Consider the following 18,460-nt stretch of genomic DNA (forward strand, 5'->3'; position numbering starts at 1 on the left):
AAAAATTATATTTGGCCTGCAGTCTTGCGCCAATTTATTTCCTGCCTGTTAAATCAAATCACTGGTAATACAGCATGCTGAGGGGTAGGGGTAGGCCTAGAGGACGTGGACGCGGCCGAGGACGCGGAGGGCCAAGTCAGGGTGTGGGCACAGGCCGAGCTCCTGATCCCGGTGTGTCGCAGCCGACTGCGCGATTAGGAGAGAGGCACGTTTCTGGCGTCCCCACATTCATCGCCCAATTAATGGGTCCACGCGGGAGACGGTTATTAGAAAATGAGCAGTGTGAGCAGGTCCTGTCCTGGATGGCAGAAAGTGCTTCGAGCAACCTATCGTCAACACGCAGTTCTGCGCCGTCCACTGCTGCAAATCCGAATCCTCTGTCTGCTGCTCCTCCTTCCTCCCAGCCTCCTCACTCCACTACAATGACACCTGCTCAGGAGCGGGAACACTCCCAGGAACTGTTCTCGGGCCCCTGCTCAGATTGGGCAGCAGCGGTTCCTCTCCCACCAGAGGAGTTTATAGTCACTGATGCCCAACCATTCGAAAGTTCCCGGGGTCCGGGGGATGAGGCTGGGGACTTCCGCCAACTGTCTCAACAACTTTCTGTGGGTGAGGAGGACGATGACGATCATACACAGTTGTCTTGCAGTGAGGTAGTAGTAAGGGCAGTAAGTCCGAGGGAGCAGCGCACAGAGGATTCGGAGGAAGAGCAGCAGGACGATGAGGTGACTGACCCCACCTGGTGTGCAACGCTTACTCAGGAGGACAGGTCTTCAGAGGGGGAGTCAAGGGCATCAGCAGGGCAGGTTGCAAGAGGCAGTGCGGTGGCCAGGGCCAGGGGTAGAGGCAGGGCCAGACCGAATAATCCACCAAGTGTTTCCCAAAGCGCCCCCTCGCGCCATGCCACCCTGCAGAGGCCGAGGTGCTCTAAGGTCTGGCAGTTTTTCACAGAGACGCCTGACGACCGACGAACAGTGGTGTGCAACCTTTGTTGCGCAAAGCTCAGCCGGGGAGCCAACACCAACAGCCTCACCACCACCACCATGCGCAGGCATATGATGGCCAAGCACCCCACAAGGTGGGACGAAGGCCGTTCACCGCCTCCGGTTTGCACCCCTGCCTCTCCCCCTGTGCCCCAACCTGCCACTGAGATGCAACCCCCCTCTCAGGACACAGGCACGACCGTCTCATGGCCTGCACCCACACCCTCACCTCCGCTGTCCTCGGCCCCATCCACCAATGTCTCGCACCGCACAGTCCAGCCGTCGCTAGCGCAACTGTTGGAGCGCAAGCGCAAGTACGCCGCCACGCACCCGCACGCTCAAACGTTAACCGTCCGCATCGCAAAATTCATCAGCCTTGAGATGCTGCCGTATAGGGTTGTGGAAACGGAGTCCTTCAAAAGTATCATGGAGGCGGCGGCCCCGCGCTACTCAGTTCCCAGTCGCCACTACTTTTCCCGATGTGCCGTCCCAGCCCTGCACGACCACGTCTCCCGCAACATTGTACGCGCCCTCACCAACGCGGTTACTGCCACGGTCCACTTAACTACGGACACGTGGACAAGCACAGGCGGGCAGGGCCACTACATCTCCCTGACGGCACATTGGGTGAATTTAGTGGAGGCTGGGACAGAGTCAGAGCCTGGGACCGCTCACGTCCTACCCACCCCCAGAATTGCGGGCCCCAGCTCGGTGGTGGTATCTGCGGAGGTGTATGCTTCCTCCACTAAAGCACCCTCCTCCTCCTCCTCCTCCTCCTCCTCTGTCTCGCAATCAAGATGTGTTAGCAGCAGCATGTCGCCAGCAGTCGGTGTCGCGCGGTGTGGCAGCACAGCGGTGGGCAAGCGTCAGCAGGCCGTGCTGAAACTACTCAGCTTAGGCGATAAGAGGCACACGGCCCACGAACTGCTGCAGGGTCTGACACAGCAGACCGACCGCTGGCTTGCGCCGCTGAGCCTCCAACCGGGCATGGTCGTGTGTGACAACGGCCGTAACCTGGTGGCGGCTCTGCAGCTCGGCAGCCTCACGCACGTGCCATGCCTGGCCCACGTCTTTAATTTGGTGGTTCAGCGCTTTCTGAAAAGCTACCCACGCTTGTCAGACCTGCTCGTAAAGGCGCGCCGGCTCTGCGCACATTTCCGCAAGTCCCACACGGACGCTGCCACCCTGCGCACCCTGCGCACCCTGCAACATCACTTTAAGCTGCCAGTGCACCGACTGCTGTGCGACGTGCCCACACGGTGGAACTCTACGCTCCACATGTTGGCCAGGCTCTATGAACAACGTAGAGCTATAGTCGAATACCAACTCCAACATGGGCGGCGCAGTGGGAGTCAGCCTCCTCAATTCCTTTCAGAAGAGTGGGCCTGGTTGGCAGACATCTGCCATGTCCTTGGTAATTTTGAGGAGTCTACCCAGGTGGTGAGCGGCGATGCTACAATCATTAGCGTCACCATTCCTCTGCTATGCATCTTGAAAAATTCCCTGCAAACCATAAAGGCAGCTGCTTTGCGCTCGGAAACGGGGGCGGGGGAAGACAGTATGCCGCTGGATAGTCAGGGCACCCTCCTGTCTATTTCTCAGCGCGTACAGGAGGAGGAGGAGGAGCATGAGGAGGATGAGGGGGAAGAGACAGCTTGGGCCGCTGCTGACGGTACACCGGCTGATTGCCTGTCATCCTTTCAGCGTGTATGGCCTGAGGAGGAGGAGGAGGAGGAGGAGGAGGAGGAGGATCCTGAAAGTGATCTTCCTAGTGAGGACAGCCATGTGTTGCGTACTGGTACCCTGGCACACATGGCTGACTTCATGTTAGGATGCCTTTCTCGTGACCCTCGCGTTGCACGCATTCTGGCCACGACGGATTACTGGGTGTACACACTGCTCGATCCACGGTATAAGGAGAACCTGCCCACTCTGATTCCCGAAGAGGAAAGGGGTTCGAGAGTGTTGCTATACCACAGGACCCTTGCGGACAAGCTGATGGTAAAATTCCCAGCCGACAGCGCTAGTGGCAGAAGGCGCAGTTCCGAGGGCCATGTTGCAGGGGATGTGCGTAGATCGAGCAGCATGTACATCCCAGGCAGTGCAACAGTCTTTAAGGGCCTGGCCAGCTTTATGGCTCCCCACCAAGACTGTGTCACCGCTCCCCAGTCACGGCTGAGTCGGCGGGAGCACTGTAAAAGGATGGTGAGGGAGTACGTAGCGGATCGCACGACCATCCTTGGTGACGCCTCTGCCCCCTACAACTACTGGGTGTCGAAGCTGGACACGTGGCCTGAACTAGCCCTGTATGCCCTTGAGGTGCTTGCTTGTCCTGCGGCTAGCGTCTTGTCGGAAAGGGTGTTTAGTGCGGCTGGGGGAATCATCACAGATAAGCGTAGCCGCTTGTCAACCGACAGTGCCGACAGGCTAACACTCATCAAGATGAACAAAGGCTGGATTTCCCCAGACTTCTGTTCTCCACCAGAGGACAGCAGCGATACCTAAGCAATACGTAGGCTGCACCCGCGGATGGAAGCTACGTTCTCTCTCACCATCCAAAACGGGGACATTTCTGCTTCATCAATCTGTGTCTAATATTCCTCCTCCTCCTCCTCCTGCTCCTCCTCCTGAAACCTCACGTAATCACGCTGAACGGGCAATTTTTCTTAGGGCCACAAGGCTCACTCAAATAATTTTTCAGAACAATTTTTATAAGTTTCAATTAGCTTAAAAGCGTTGGAACTTTAACTTGAACCAATTTTTCGTTACACTGGGCTGCCTCCAGGCCTAGTTACCACTTAAGCCACATTAACCAAAGCGATTCACCTGCCATCTTGGTTGGGCATGGCCAATTTTTACTGAGGTACATTAGTACTGTTGGTACACCAATTTTTTGGGGCCCTCACCTACAGTGTAATCATAGTAATTTCTATGTTCTTCGCCTGCACTCATGGTACAGAAAGGTGTGTGGGGTTGGCCTACACTTTAGCTACATAAATCTCACTTGTGCCTTGGCTATACTAAGGCTACTGAAATGGAACTAAGACTGCGCTCCCGCTATACTGCTGCTTCAGAATTGTTACTGGGGCCTGTCTTGAGTGCTACTATTGCTTACATGGAACGAAGACTGCGCTCCCGCTATACTGCTGCTTCAGAATTGTTACTGGGGCCTGTCTTGAGTGCTACTATTGCTTACATGGAACGAAGACTGCGCTCCCGCTATACTGCTGCTTCAGAATTGTTACTGGGGCCTGTCTTGAGTGCTACTATTGCTTACATGGAACGAAGACTGCGCTCCCGCTATACTGCTGCTTCAGAATTGTTACTGGGGCCTGTCTTGAGTGCTACTATTGCTTACATGGAACGAAGACTGCGCTCCCGCTATACTGCTGCTTCAGAATTGTTACTGGGGCCTGTCTTGAGTGCTACTATTGCTTACATGGAACGAAGACTGCGCTCCCGCTATACTGCTGCTTCAGAATTGTTACTGGGGCCTGTCTTGAGTGCTACTATTGCTTACATGGAACGGACACGTGGAGAGGACACGTAGTGCCTCAAAAACATCCCCCTCCTCCTCCAACAGGGAAAACATTGTTGGCAAATGCCTTTGCATTGGTTCGTCTGGTGGCAGTCCAAGAATTTCACCTTTACCGACACTACAAGAGAGCCCCCCCACCATCCCCCCGCCACGGCCCACTTAATCCTGGCCACATTCCGAAAACCAACAAAATACAACCGTGGTACTAGGTCCGCAGTCACCACCACATTACCACCAACGCGGTTACTGTTAAGGTGCATATAACCACGGACACGTGGAGAGGACACGTAGTGCCTCAAAAACATCCCCCTCCTCCTCCAACAGGGAAAACATTGTTGGCAAATGCCTTTGCATTGGTTCGTCTGGTGGCAGTCCAAGAATTTCACCTTTACCGACACTACAAGAGAGCCCCCCCACCATCCCCCCGCCACGGCCCACTTAATCCTGGCCACATTCCGAAAACCAACAAAATACAACCGTGGTACTAGGTCCGCAGTCACCACCACATTACCACCAACGCGGTTACTGTTAAGGTGCATATAACCACGGACACGTGGAGAGGACACGTAGTGCCTCAAAAACATCCCCCTCCTCCTCCAACAGGGAAAACATTGTTGGCAAATGCCTTTGCATTGGTTCGTCTGGTGGCAGTCCAAGAATTTCACCTTTACCGACACTACAAGAGAGCCCCCCCACCATCCCCCCCGCCACGGCCCACTTAATCCTGGCCACATTCCGAAAACCAACAAAATACAACCGTGGTACTAGGTCCGCAGTCACCACCACATTACCACCAACGCGGTTACTGTTAAGGTGCATATTACCAGTCTGACTGGGGCATGCAGACACCTTGACAGAATGAATAGTGTGTGGCACATAGGTTCCCCATTGCTATGCCCACGTGTGCAGCTCCTGATGGCGGTGGCACAGGATTATATTTCTCATTGCTTCTGTACAGCATTGTGGGCTATCGCACCGCCCCTATTAAAGAGGGTCGCTACCTAGCCGTGCCAACCCTGTGCAGTGTGTGCCTGCGGTCCCTCGTCGTGGCAGACGCACTTCTAAATAGACATGAGGGTGGTGTGGCATGAGGGCAGCTGAAGGCTGCGCAGGGACAGTTTGGTGTGCGCTGTGGGGGGGAGGGGGTGCGGTTGGGCAGCATGTAACACAGGAGAAGTGGCAGTGGAGTGTCATGCAGGCGGTGATTGTGCTTTGTTGGAGGTAGTGTGGTGCTTAGCAAAGGTATGCCATGCTAATGAGGGCTTTTCAGAAGTAAAAGTTGTTGGGGGGGGGGGGGGCCCACTCTTGCCGCTATTGTGGCTTAATAGTGGGACCTGTGAACTTGAGATGCAGCCCAACATGTAGCCCCTCGCCTGCCCTATCCGTCACTGTGTCATTCCCATCACTTTCCTGAATTGCCCAGATTTTCACACATGAAAACCTTAGCGAGCATCGGCGAAATACAAAAATGTTCTGGTCGCCCATTGACTTCAATGGGGTTCGTTGTTCGAAACGAACCCTCGAGCATCACGGGAAGTTCGTTCCGAATAACGAACACCCGAACATTTTGGTGTTCGCTCATCTCTATTTGCTGACCATCAATTAACCATACATTATACATACAATATACAGTGATCAACAATATATCATTGTAGGTCAGGTAATTCCTTCCAAATGTATTTATGTCCCAAACGAGTTTTTATTTATTCAGTTTTCCATTTATACTGAATGGCCACTTTATTAGAGACACAGAAATAGAATCAAGTAAGCAGGCTTTCTGTGGATAATGGTCCATTTGCACAGGGCGTTTGCCGACGGCTCGTCCCAGTTGTGCTCACTCCCGTGCTATCACAAAGGAGCGAGTATCGCTGGCATAATTCAGAGAGCTGCTGGCATGGAGGTGGAGCACAGTGGGAGCATTGTCTCCCCGCCCGCCTCCATTCACAGTAAGCAGACAGTTCTTCAGAAGTGAGCGACTGCAATTTACACTGAACTGCTCATCATTCAGTTTTATGCATGCAGAAAACTGAACAAATGAACAATTCTAGCTCAGTTGTTCAGTCGCTGCATGCATTTACACGGAATGACTATCGTTCCAATTCCCGTAGTAGTGTGGGAAATTGAACAATTCTGAATGATTATACTCACTTATGACCCTTTGGCATGGGACGATTAACTCCTTTTTATGCTTTCTCCACAGGGAAGCTGTTTTTAAATAAAACTGTCATCTGACAACCCCTTCGACAATTATTAGATTTAAAGGCTATGGGAACCTTTGTGCATGAAGAATCAATACACACACATATTACTAAGTCCCTGCAGAAAAAAATGATGCACTTATCTGGTTTTTTTTATTGAGTTTTCGTTTTCGTGCATCTAAAAAAGCCTCAAATGTGCATTGCCTTAAGTTCTCCATTGAGATTTATAGTTGGGGGTGTTCCTAGCATTGGTCTATGTCATAAAGGAGTACAAGCTCAGCTCCCCCTCTCCCCTGTTAGAGGTTGTGTATCCATGCCCACCTACACAATGCTATCCTTCCATTTACTAGTGGGGAGAGATTGGTGGTGGTGGAGCAGATAAGCATGGTGTAATTCTTTACAATGCAGTGCTATCTCTAGATCAACTGATGAGGTGGTGGGAGATGACCTCAGAGCCTAATTGCACTTTGCTCAGGTGGGTGCTAGGGCATTGGGACTAGCAAGATGATCAGCATTTTCTCACATTTATGAACCACTGTAATAAGGGTTCTCCCTTTACACATATGACAGGTTTGGTATCATCTTTTACTACTTATGACTTGGAGTGACTATAACCAACAATGACATATAAGCTTTCCATAGACTGCACTTCCCTGTGTGGTAGACTTAAGGTCCATTTACATGAGCAGATAATCGCTCAAAGATAGCCCGAGGCTATTAGCTGCGCTCAGATCGTTTGTTCTCCACTGGCGAAACAATGCTATCAGCACTCCCCCGTGGAGAACGACTGATAAAACTGATAGCTAAAATCAAGCTCACATGATTTTAACGATCAGCGAAGAGAGTCTGAAATGCGGGTGCCCCGCGCCCATTTACACGCACCGATTATCGCTAAAACGATCGCCGATAAGCATAGTTTTAGCAATAATCGTCCAGTGTAAATGGGCCTTTACACAAACTGACAGAAAGCCCCCCAGTGGACGTGTCTCAGAGATCCCTCACTGTTTAATGTGTTCCCCTCATAGCATGCTCATTTACAACAGGGCAGTAGGTTAGGGGATGGTCATAAGAAGCAGATGTCAGTTTACTCTCACTGATGGCTTCTGCTAATCTGTTAGCCCTCCAATGTCCAATCTGCTGTGTCTTGAAAAACAATACAAGCATAGAAGCCAAACAATCAGAAATTTTTAATGATAACCAATTTCAAATGTCTTAATTTCCAGAAACACACAGATTTTTAAAAAAAAAGGAGTGCAAAGATGTACATAGCCTTTAAGGTCCCTGGAAAAGTGGTTGATGATAAAAAAGGATGGGGAAGAGTGGAGTAAGCATGCAATATTGTGGTACTTGGTTATAAGCTTTCAACTTGGCAATGAATGGGTTAATGAGAAAACTTACTTATAAGCCAATGTGGCACTAAAATGTTGCTTTATGTAGGCTTCTAAAACCGTGTTAAAATGTTGGAATTTCCGATCTGCAATTAATCCAATAATGTAAATCTGCAAATAGAATTAAATAAAATCAGCAAATAACATGAATCAGTGTAAAGCATAACATTAATTAAAACAGATTTTACAGTTATAGTAAACGGGTATTCTCACCTCATAATGTTATAGCATATTGCTGGGATATGCCATAACATTATGAGCATTAAGGAGGGGTCAGTTCTGAGAACGAAGGGACTGAGGCCAGAGGCGTAACTTTAAGCTCCTGGGCCCCGATGCAGAATCTATAACAGGGCCCCCAACTATAATGCTTTATTTATAGTACTGGGCTCCCTATATGGAGAAGAGAGGCCTTAACATAGTAACACAGTATGTTAGGCTGAATGAAGACAATGTCCATCTAGTTCAGCCGGATTCAACCCCGTTGTTGATCCAGAGGAAGGCAAATTATGGGCCCCCTAAGGCTCCTGGGCCGGGTACAACAGCATCCCCTGCATCCCCTATAGTTACGCCCCTGACTGAGGCCCTTTTGGCTTTTTAATTGCAAAGCTGTTCCTACATTCATTTGTTATGCAGGAAATAACAACACATCTTCATACTAGCTCTCTACCCAGAAGGTAATACGTGCAAAAGTCCCTATGGGGACCAAACACAAAGCAAAAATAATTTAAAGGGTTTTTAAAAAAATATTAAAAAGTTTAAAAAACCCTTTTCCAATTTTTCACATAACAAGAATCAAAACCAAAAAATAAACATATTTGGTATTGACACTCTCCTAAAAGTCTGGTCTAATAAAATAATGCATATTTTATCCCTTATAGTGAATGCCATTAGGGAGAAAAATACAGAATGCCAGAATTGCATTTTTTGGGGTTAAACTTTTTCCAAGAAAAAGTTTTATAAAAAGAGATCAAAAAATAGTTTGTTGGTGATCCTTCATTCTAAAGTTGCCATCAATTGTTTTTATGGAAAAAGTTTTGCAGAAGGAAGCCTTATGATTGCATTATTGGAAAAGCCATTGCATAAGCCATACAATTTCCTCCACACCAGGCACAATATATTTACTGCTATGCCGATAAATGGTGATGCATGACAAAGAAATTCAATAAAACAACTAGGAGATACCTCCCATGTCTTCTAAGGCACAACACAGTGTATTACCAAAAACTTAAATATATCCTTGAACTTCCTCTATTATTCTCTTCTCACTCATGGATCCAATTTTGTGTCATATTATAATTAAAACTCAGAAATATATTTAAAAACATCTTCTCTACGTGGGCTCTGAGCCAAGAATAGACCCCCAGCACCCCACCTGTAACATAAATTGTGCATGTATGTAAGGAAGATAGAACAATACCTCTGCAGCGCCACCTATTGGATGGCAGCATTCCAGCAAATCAATGTCAGATCCTTTATTCAGGTCTTTATAACAATGATAGGGAATTGAAAATCAAGCCGGAAAACCACACAGGCAGCTGTTTCGGGGGTTTTGCCCCTCATCAGTGTGCTGTAGGTTTCTCGCTCAGCTGGTGAGAGGTCTATGATGTGGGTCTGGAGGGTATCATCTCTCCTTAAGTAGAGCACCCATGGAAAACCTCAAAGCTTTTAGGGTTTTAAATGTAGACAATAGAACCCATTGATTTCAATAAGTGTCGTCATATTCTATGTTTTTGTGCAAAGATTTCCTGTGGGGGGAAAAAATATGTGACATGCTCTATTTTTGTGCAAGGGTAGGAGGCGGCATGGGATGGGAGCTAGTGTACTAAGCTCCTGGGATGGGATGGGAGCTAGTGTACTAAGCTCCTGCCCCCTCTCCACCCCTCACCACTGTTTGCAATGGGAGGGGCAGGATGGGGGTGAAGCTAAGTCCTGCCCCCACCCCGCCCCCTCCCTTTTAAACAGTGGCGAAGGGCAAAGAGAGGGTGGAGAGGGGGCGGGAGCTCACTGCACTAGCTCCCGCCCCATTCCGCCTCCTCCCCTTACAGAGAGGGGCAGCGTACATTGGCCAGGAGTATATGGGGGGTGCGCAAATGCGCACTCTGTCCATACGAAACCGTGCTCGTAACTGCGTGATTTTGCTGTGTTAATTGCTAACATCAGGGACTAATTAGGCTGGTCCATAATCGGCGCTGATGTCTCCCGCACCATTATGAATGGGCCCGGGAGTGCAAGAAAAGTACAGTAGCGCAAGAACACGCGCTCCATTCAGAGTTATACATGACGCAGAAGACTTACACATTTTTTTTCCTACTGAAGTATGAACATTACACTGTGTCTTATACACTTATGTGACAAGTGCAGCTTTCATATAAAATAATGTAAGTGACCTGTATCATTAAACACTTGTGATTGGCGATGTCTGAGTACATATCTAGAGGCACTCGCTGCAAATACAGCTCCACTAATCCATGAAATGCTATGCGGAAAATGAGAAATCCCTGTCATGTCCAATTAGAAGGCATTTTGTCCTGTCTTCATTGGTTTATCTGCAGACTACAGAAGCTCGTTAGAAATGATGCACATATTTGGGATTCAGTGAATAACAATTGCTAGTCTTGGCACGCAGTGTCTTCACTAATGGCCTCATCATATCACATTCTTCAAAGATCTAGAAGGTGCGAGACGAATAGGAGAGACATTCTTACCAAAGCATCAAAGACCAGTATATCATACTTGTTGGAGTGGGAATGTTCCATCATGATATTAAACAGGGCGTCCAGAGTATCCTGAAGAAACTGCAAGACGCAAAGTGCAGACATTAGTAAGACGAAGGAGGGGGACCTCACACCGCGCAAAATTATTGTCTGAATCAGTTCATTCTGCAAGGATTACAAAGTCACACGATCCTTCCATGAATGTCACATAGCTACTGCTCAGAACACAAGCTATAATAGCTGTATAGTATATGGCAACTCCATAGTACTCCTGTCCTCAGGGCACCAACAGGTCGGGTTTTCAGGATGTCCTCAGTATTGCGAAGGTGATGTAATTGTGTTCTTTTTATAGGATACTCTGAAAACATGACCTGTTGGGCTGCATGAGGGCTGGAGTTGGGAAACACTGGCATATAGTATAGTATGGCATATGTGCCTAGCGTATTGCACGCATATTTTTCACTGGTGTAAAATGCAGCAAATATGCATATACATGCATATATTAAATTACCTATATTGGTACACACCATGCACGTAATACGCACCACATTTGGGAATGCTGCGTTTTATTTTATGCACATTAAAAAAATGCAGGCTTGAGTGGCCCAATAGAAATCAATGGGCCATCAGTATTGCATATTACACGCATGAAAAATATGTGCGAGACACATACACCCCAGTGAGTGAGCCTTCAGGAAAAACACCATGAGGGCTTATTTGGATGGGCATTTATCGGTTGGGTTTTCACACCCGGCCAATATACGTTGCCCCTCTCTATAGTGCTAGTGCACTGAGCTCCCGCCCCCTCGCCACTGTTTGCAATGGGAGGCGGGACGGAAGCAGGACTTACCTTCGCCCCCGTTCCAGCCCTCCCATTGCAAACAGTGGCGATGGGCGGAGAGGAAGCGGGAGCTCAGTGCACTGCTCCCGTCCCGTGCTGCCTCCTCCCCTTGCAGAGAAGGGCAGCGTATATTGGCCAGGCATGAAAACCTGACTGATATACGCCCGTCTTAATAAGCCCTGAGGCATGTTTTACATGAACGTATTTGCGCAGTGTTTGGGGGCACGCAAAATTTTGTGTGCACAATATCCAGTGAATACAATCCATTGATTTCAATGGGTTAGTTCAAATAAGTGCCCTTTGCGTGCACATTATGTTTGCGCCAAAAAAATACTCAGCATGCTGTACTTTCCTGTGCATTCGCATACGAAAATAGCACATATGGAGCGAATTAACTTTCTTGCCCACTTCAAAGAATAGGAGCATGGTTGGGAGTTTCTTGGCGTGCACAAATGCACACGATTTGTATGGCTTCAAATACGCAACACCCAATACTTAGACTCAGCAATTCTGCTGGAAATTCGCGATGGCCAAATGCGCACGCAAATGCTGTGGATTTGGCTGCATTTTAGATTGCGAAGACTCAAGGGTTGCATTCTGCAGCACAAGTAGACATGATGTGAAATTAGAATCCGTAGAGGTTTTTATAAAACACTGCAGATTCACTGCGGAAAACTGACCACGTGAATTAGATTTTTTTCCATAGAACTTAACCCCTTACAAACCCAGCTTTCCATTCCATGCCTACATATATTTATGACAGCATCTTAGCAGTAAGTTATGGATTGCCATGAACCACATTGGGCCACCGCACTGACTACATCAGTGTTCTGGCCGTTATGTGTGAGGACAAAGAGTGAGGCTGAAAAGACCGTCTTCCCTGTGTAGTCGTATGTCCTCACATCTACATTATCGATCACAGTGATAGGGCGGCTTCACAGGGGCGTATGTGCAAAAATGTCTGTGATAACATGACTTTTTGCACAGAGAAGGTGGCGCTATCAAGGGCATTTTAACGCATTTTACTGCACTTTTTGTTCTGCCGGAGACCGTTCACATTGGCGCAAGACACAGCCATGCCGTGATTTAAAATGCTCTGCAGCCTAATTAGTCCGCAGTGTTTTCGATTTCCCCACAATTGTGTAAATGTGCACACAACGCACTCGTGTGACGTTACCCTCAGGCCGTCTTCAAACAAGCGTAGGTGTAATCACGTGCCAGAGGAGGACGTCATTGTACTCTGAATGGAGGCTGATCCCGTCCTGTGGTCACTGGGACCATGCTCCTTACTGTTCTTTGTCCCACTGCCGGCCCTATTTACATTTGCGCAAGAAACACCAAAACCATGTCTAAACAGGCGGGGAATTCTAATGAGTAGGCGGGTCATCCTACTCAGCTGGAGGGCGAGTCTAATTAGTCCCCGATGTTATTGATTAACACTGCAAAACTGCGCTGTGAGTAGCATAATTTCTTTGGTATAAGGGTGCATTTGCGCAGACCACAGACTCCTATGGAGCCTCAGGGACACAAATGCGGACCATAACTGAGAATGCCCCGTATTTTTGCCAGCAGTGAAAATGTGCGCAGAAAATTAGCCAATGTGAGTGCAACCATTGAAGCCTATGGGTTTTAATGGTTGCAGTTCCCATGGATGATTTTTTTGCGCACAAAAACATACGCAATAGTGCTCATGTGAAGGAGGCCTTGGACAGTTTCAATAAGTCAATGAGTGCTAACAGTGATTTATGGACGTATTTTTGGTCTGTAATACATGCATATTTTTCATGCGCATAATACAAACAGCATGATCCCCATTGTTTTCCATTGTGATATAGAGGACATGCATTTTTTTACATGTGATTCTTATGCACATAAAGAAAAAAAGTGAATCCCCACGCAACCCCCCCTCCACATATGCACCATACATGTGTATATATATATATATATATATATATATATATATATATATATATATATATATAGTAAAGATGCTGCATAGCTCATGAACCAAGCACACATATGCCCATGTGAATAATGACCCCTTAGCCTCTGCTCACACTACCATCATAGTTTCCGTTACAGCAGTAAGCATGACGCCAGTGCCTCACCTGTCCCTTCATGGAAATAAATGGCACCCAGCAGACCTCATTAACCTATAATGACATCCATGGGGGTCCGTCATGGTGTTCGTTGCTTTGACAGGAAGCATAGCACTGTATGCTGCACTATTCTTCCTGTCTAATTTGATGGAGCGATTGACTGTAGTGTGAACACAGCCTTACAAGGGATCTGTGTATAGGGATATACTTGGGATATCCAGATCATGTGTTCCCTGCTACCCCGAGCCACGGTAGTCGGAAAGGAAAATAAAACTTAAGTAATAAGCGTTAACCTAACCTTGAGAAATCTGAAGGACTCTTGAATAATTACATTTTTTTTTGCAATATCTCTTTAATGTTCATCATAAAACTAATCCCTGTGAGTAAAAATGAGCAGGGGAAAAATATTACCTACATAAGAGAAGTGGATGGGCTTATTAGAATCTATCTACATTACAGTATTTTGTCCCTGACTCTTGTCTCTCTCGCCCTATAAAAAGATGACTGATAACAATGTTCTTGTACATCAGCAGATTGATGAATTTTCGATTAACAAATATCCAATTAAAATTTTCATGAGTCTCACGTCATCAAATAGCAATCCGTTAAGGGGTTATCCAACCTTTGTAAAAGTAATTACCTACCCTCAGGATAGGCTATCAATATTTGATTGGTGGAGGTCCGCCACTTGGGATGCCAGCCGATCAGCTGATTGAAGAGACCTCTGCACTCATGGGAACGTTGCAGTCTGCTCAACCTCTACATCATGTTCGTACTGCAGAATATTGTATAATTGTTAACCGCAGTTCTGAGTACTACAAGCTTGTCCCATTCACCTCAATGGGACAAGCCTCTGGCACTCAAAACAGCACGATAAATAGTACAGCGTTCTGCAGTATGAGCATGATTATGCTCAGATGTCAATATTGAAGAGGCCACAGCACTCCTACAAGCCCCACTGCCTTTTCTATTAGTTGATTGGCAGCAATCCCCACCAATCAGCTATTGATGGTCTTTGTGAGGATTGGCAGTCAATTTTACAGGGTTGGATAACCCCTTTAAGACATAAAGCATTTTGTACACAGTCTATATTAACAAAGAACATACTTTTACAACTTCTTCTCCATCCACAAGCTTCAGTTTTTCCAAATTTTCTTGCAAAAGTTCAGGCTTCATGCGCCACTTCAGAAGTCCAAGTAAGCCAACTAAAGCAATAGGGAACATATGTACCATGTCACCAATGTATTAATTAATCTGCAGAAATCTACAATTTTGTACATCTAGATATAAACAAAGAACTCTTCAATTTATAAACAGTACAATAGATGACATCCATAAAAATAAAGAGGGTGAGTTATCTGCACCGTTCACTGAGGCCTGACACTTGGCATAACACAGTATATAAGTTGAGCCTGAAATTTTCATTTACAAGGACACTAACTTCATAGACAACTTATGCTCATCTAATGGCTTGTGTGTGTCTCATCAAACTTGTAATATACTTTCACTAACTGCTTTTGTTTTAACACTGTAAATAAAGTTTGATGTGTAGCCACTCTGCAATTCACTGCCTGTTGTTAGGCATTCAGCTTCATATATATATATATATATATATATATATATATATATATATATATATATATACACACACTGCAACAATGCAAACACATAAAACCTAGCAAGGCAGCCAAGAGAGATACCCGGCTAGGTAAATCTGACATCAGGAAATGCATAGATTGTGCACACACTGACTGCAGATCTGACAGCATGCCGAGCAGTGTGAGCACAGGGAAGCTGAGCCTGTGAAAATAGCCCCTCCCCTACAGCTAAGAAGACATGCTAACATCCCACGTGCTAGAGAATCTAAATGCCTTACAACAAGCAGTGGATTGCAGAGGGGCTTCACTTTAAACTTTATTTATAATAGTAAAACAAACATTTTTAATGAAAGTATATTACAAGATTGATGAGACACAGGCTATAAGATGAGCATAACGCCGCCTGCAGACGGGCGGGTCGGATCCGGCGGTGAGGATTCTCTCTGCGGGACCCGACCCGAGCGCCTGCAGGGACCTGCGCGTACTCACCCGCGCCCGCTGGCTCCGGCTGTTTGATGCCGCGATTTGTTTGCCGCACGATATTTCGCTGCCGTCTGCCGTTAACGCAATCCTATGCAGGCTTCCAGCAGCGGAAATTTCGCAGGAAATCCCACCGCAGAATTTCCACTCGTGTGCAGGCGGCCTAACTTGTCTGAAAAGTTAGTGTCCTTTTAAAGCAGTAGTTCAGTTACAGCAAACAAATGGTTTTCACTGCGTAATAAAAGTTACAAAATATTATATTATTTTATAGCACTATATGAAACACAGAGGGGTGTAAATAAGTAAAATAAATAAGCAATGAAGACGAGCAAGTACATGAGCAGTGAAGCAAGGTGTTCTGTCCTTGGCTTCATATGCACATGCACCCGATGCTGCAGTCCCAGACTCATGGGTGGTATGTTCAAACTACTTTTTCTACTGTATGTAGTCCTCAAATGGTCAGTTATCAAAGGGGTATCTTTAGAAAGGCAAAGCTGTATAATGGAATTATGGTGTTTTAGTGGCTCCTAAACTGGTGAAAGGTTCGCTTTAGCTCTTTAGGGTATATTCACAAGTTGCAGATTTGCTAGTATTATCTAGTAGGAGTAGAATCTGCATTATAAATCTGCAGCATAAATTGACATGCTGTGGATTTAACATCGCTTAGAGTTATTATTTTGTGACAGCAAGCAATATCTTGAAAAGCAAGAGGAATTAAAACATTAAAACTATTGGAAAGTTATAACACCGAACAGGGTAATGTGGTCGGTGCAGCTCATTTATAATAGGAATTATTAAGCCAAATTTAAAATGACAGGGATTTTTTGAGGATTTTTAGTGTGGATTCCACAAAGAGGCCTTGCTGTAAATATCCAGTGTCTATATAAATCATTCCTTCTCAGTAACAGGGAGCAGCCTACCATTTTGTGTCAATTTGGTTGAACATACAAGTGTCGAAATTGAAAAAGCATCACGTGAACTAACGGATAGTCCACCAGAACTGCTGTTGCTTCTGCTGAAAGTTGAACTCTTCATGTCCATCTGGTGACGAGTAGAAGGAAGGGACAGATAAGTGCCGGCATCTTCCATTTTCTTGTTATCACCCTGAAAAAGATGCAAATCCCACGAATGAGAGAATTCAACATTTTTCTCTTCGAAGGCTACAGTACACACACTTTTGCAAATAATTTCTATTCACTGTTACAATACATGCAAAATATCAAAAATAAAAAGCCACTTTGAAAATATCCATGATTAACAATAGCTTAGTGCTTTGTGTATACAGCTCTTCAGCAGACCTATGTGTATCCATGGTTACAGACTATAAACAAATCCTGGATAGTCTGATCCTGCGGTCTTGTGTTACTATCTTCTGTCCCTTATCTCTTCTTGCTATTCTTGCTCAACTACAGGCAGTAAATGAGGAGGCGCTGCTTACATATTTAGCAGTACTGATCTGAGAAAATATTCTCTATGACCCACATCAGTTCACAAACTACTTTCCATATCACTCACGCATGCACAAACCAGGGGCAATTTCATAAGAAGCTAAATGATATATGAACAGAACAGACATTAAAGAGGTTGTGCCAAGAACTGAACCCTTGCTCCTATTGCAACCCATACCCTATTAATTCAAATAAACATCAAAGAGTGGGGCATCTTCCTAGGACTCCCGTCTATCGGCCTGCTCTGTAATTTCAATGGCCGTGACATTTCCCCTACAGTAGTCATTTCAGGGGAAAGGCCTGATTGTCAACTGCTTTTCCCAGCAAAATCAGCTGCTTGACAGGGGTTCCAGAGGTGCGGCAAAGGGTGATCAGTTGTTCACAATACTTCAGTATTGCAGTATATTATACTTTTACTGGCATTCTATTACATCCTGCTATAGGGAGGGCTTAAAAGGGATAAAGCCGAGCCCCTCCCTATGTCAATTCATTTAAATACCTTGGTTAGCACTGACCACAGATGACATCTAAATGGTTAATGGCAGGGATAGAAGTTATCTCTGAACATGGCTGCTGCAGCCGGCATTGGCTGTTTTTGACAGCCAACACCTGCCATGAATGGAGTGGGCTCAGCTCCTAAGCCAGCTCCATACAAATCCTTTGCATATGGGACTTCATTGGCATGATAGTAGTCCAAGGATACACTTTGCTAGAAGAGGGCGGCCCCCTTACAGGTGTATATATAATTTTTTTTAAATGCCAAAATTAAATAAATGTATGCCTATTATAAAAGCCTGATTTAAATAACACCATTTTCTGATTATAAATTGCTGTAAATGGATGGACCATCTGATGTTTCTCTTCAGATACTGGAAGTGTTGTGTGTTCTGTTATACAGAAGGTGAAAATCAGACACTGTGTAAGTGCATTGTCCTGAAACAAACACAGCAGCCAGTTTCGGTAGCTTGGAGGTATAATTTAATTAACCAGAAGTGCTAATGTAGAGTCCCTCTGGAACATAAAGTAAAAAACATATAAAAAATGTGTAGTAATAAAGAAAGATCGCTCAGCGTGTATAGAACAATAAAACAAGAAATAATCACACTGTCCTCTGCAATGGATCAGTGCTGGCAAACATAAATCTCCTCTGATGAACTGACCAGTCACGGACTG

At 46.1% G+C, this 18,460-nt stretch overlaps 1 protein-coding gene across 2 annotated transcripts in view; it reads right to left on the reverse strand.

Annotated features, from left to right (window-relative positions):
• DOCK2 (dedicator of cytokinesis 2) overlaps positions 1–18,460 on the reverse strand; it is a 677,690-nt gene that overhangs the window by 468,928 nt on the left and 190,302 nt on the right. For both annotated transcript variants that reach the window (XM_066591098.1, XM_066591097.1), the window contains exons 18-21: positions 16,760–16,943; positions 14,869–14,966; positions 10,813–10,902; positions 8,118–8,218 (exon numbers count right to left, since the gene is read on the reverse strand). In XM_066591098.1, coding sequence (XP_066447195.1) covers positions 8,118–8,218; positions 10,813–10,902; positions 14,869–14,966; positions 16,760–16,943 — 473 coding nt within the window. The remainder of the gene's footprint in view (positions 1–8,117; positions 8,219–10,812; positions 10,903–14,868; positions 14,967–16,759; positions 16,944–18,460) is intronic.

This window comes from Eleutherodactylus coqui, chromosome 2 (assembly GCF_035609145.1).
Source record: "Eleutherodactylus coqui strain aEleCoq1 chromosome 2, aEleCoq1.hap1, whole genome shotgun sequence".
Classification (NCBI taxonomy): Eukaryota; Metazoa; Chordata; class Amphibia; order Anura; family Eleutherodactylidae; genus Eleutherodactylus; species Eleutherodactylus coqui.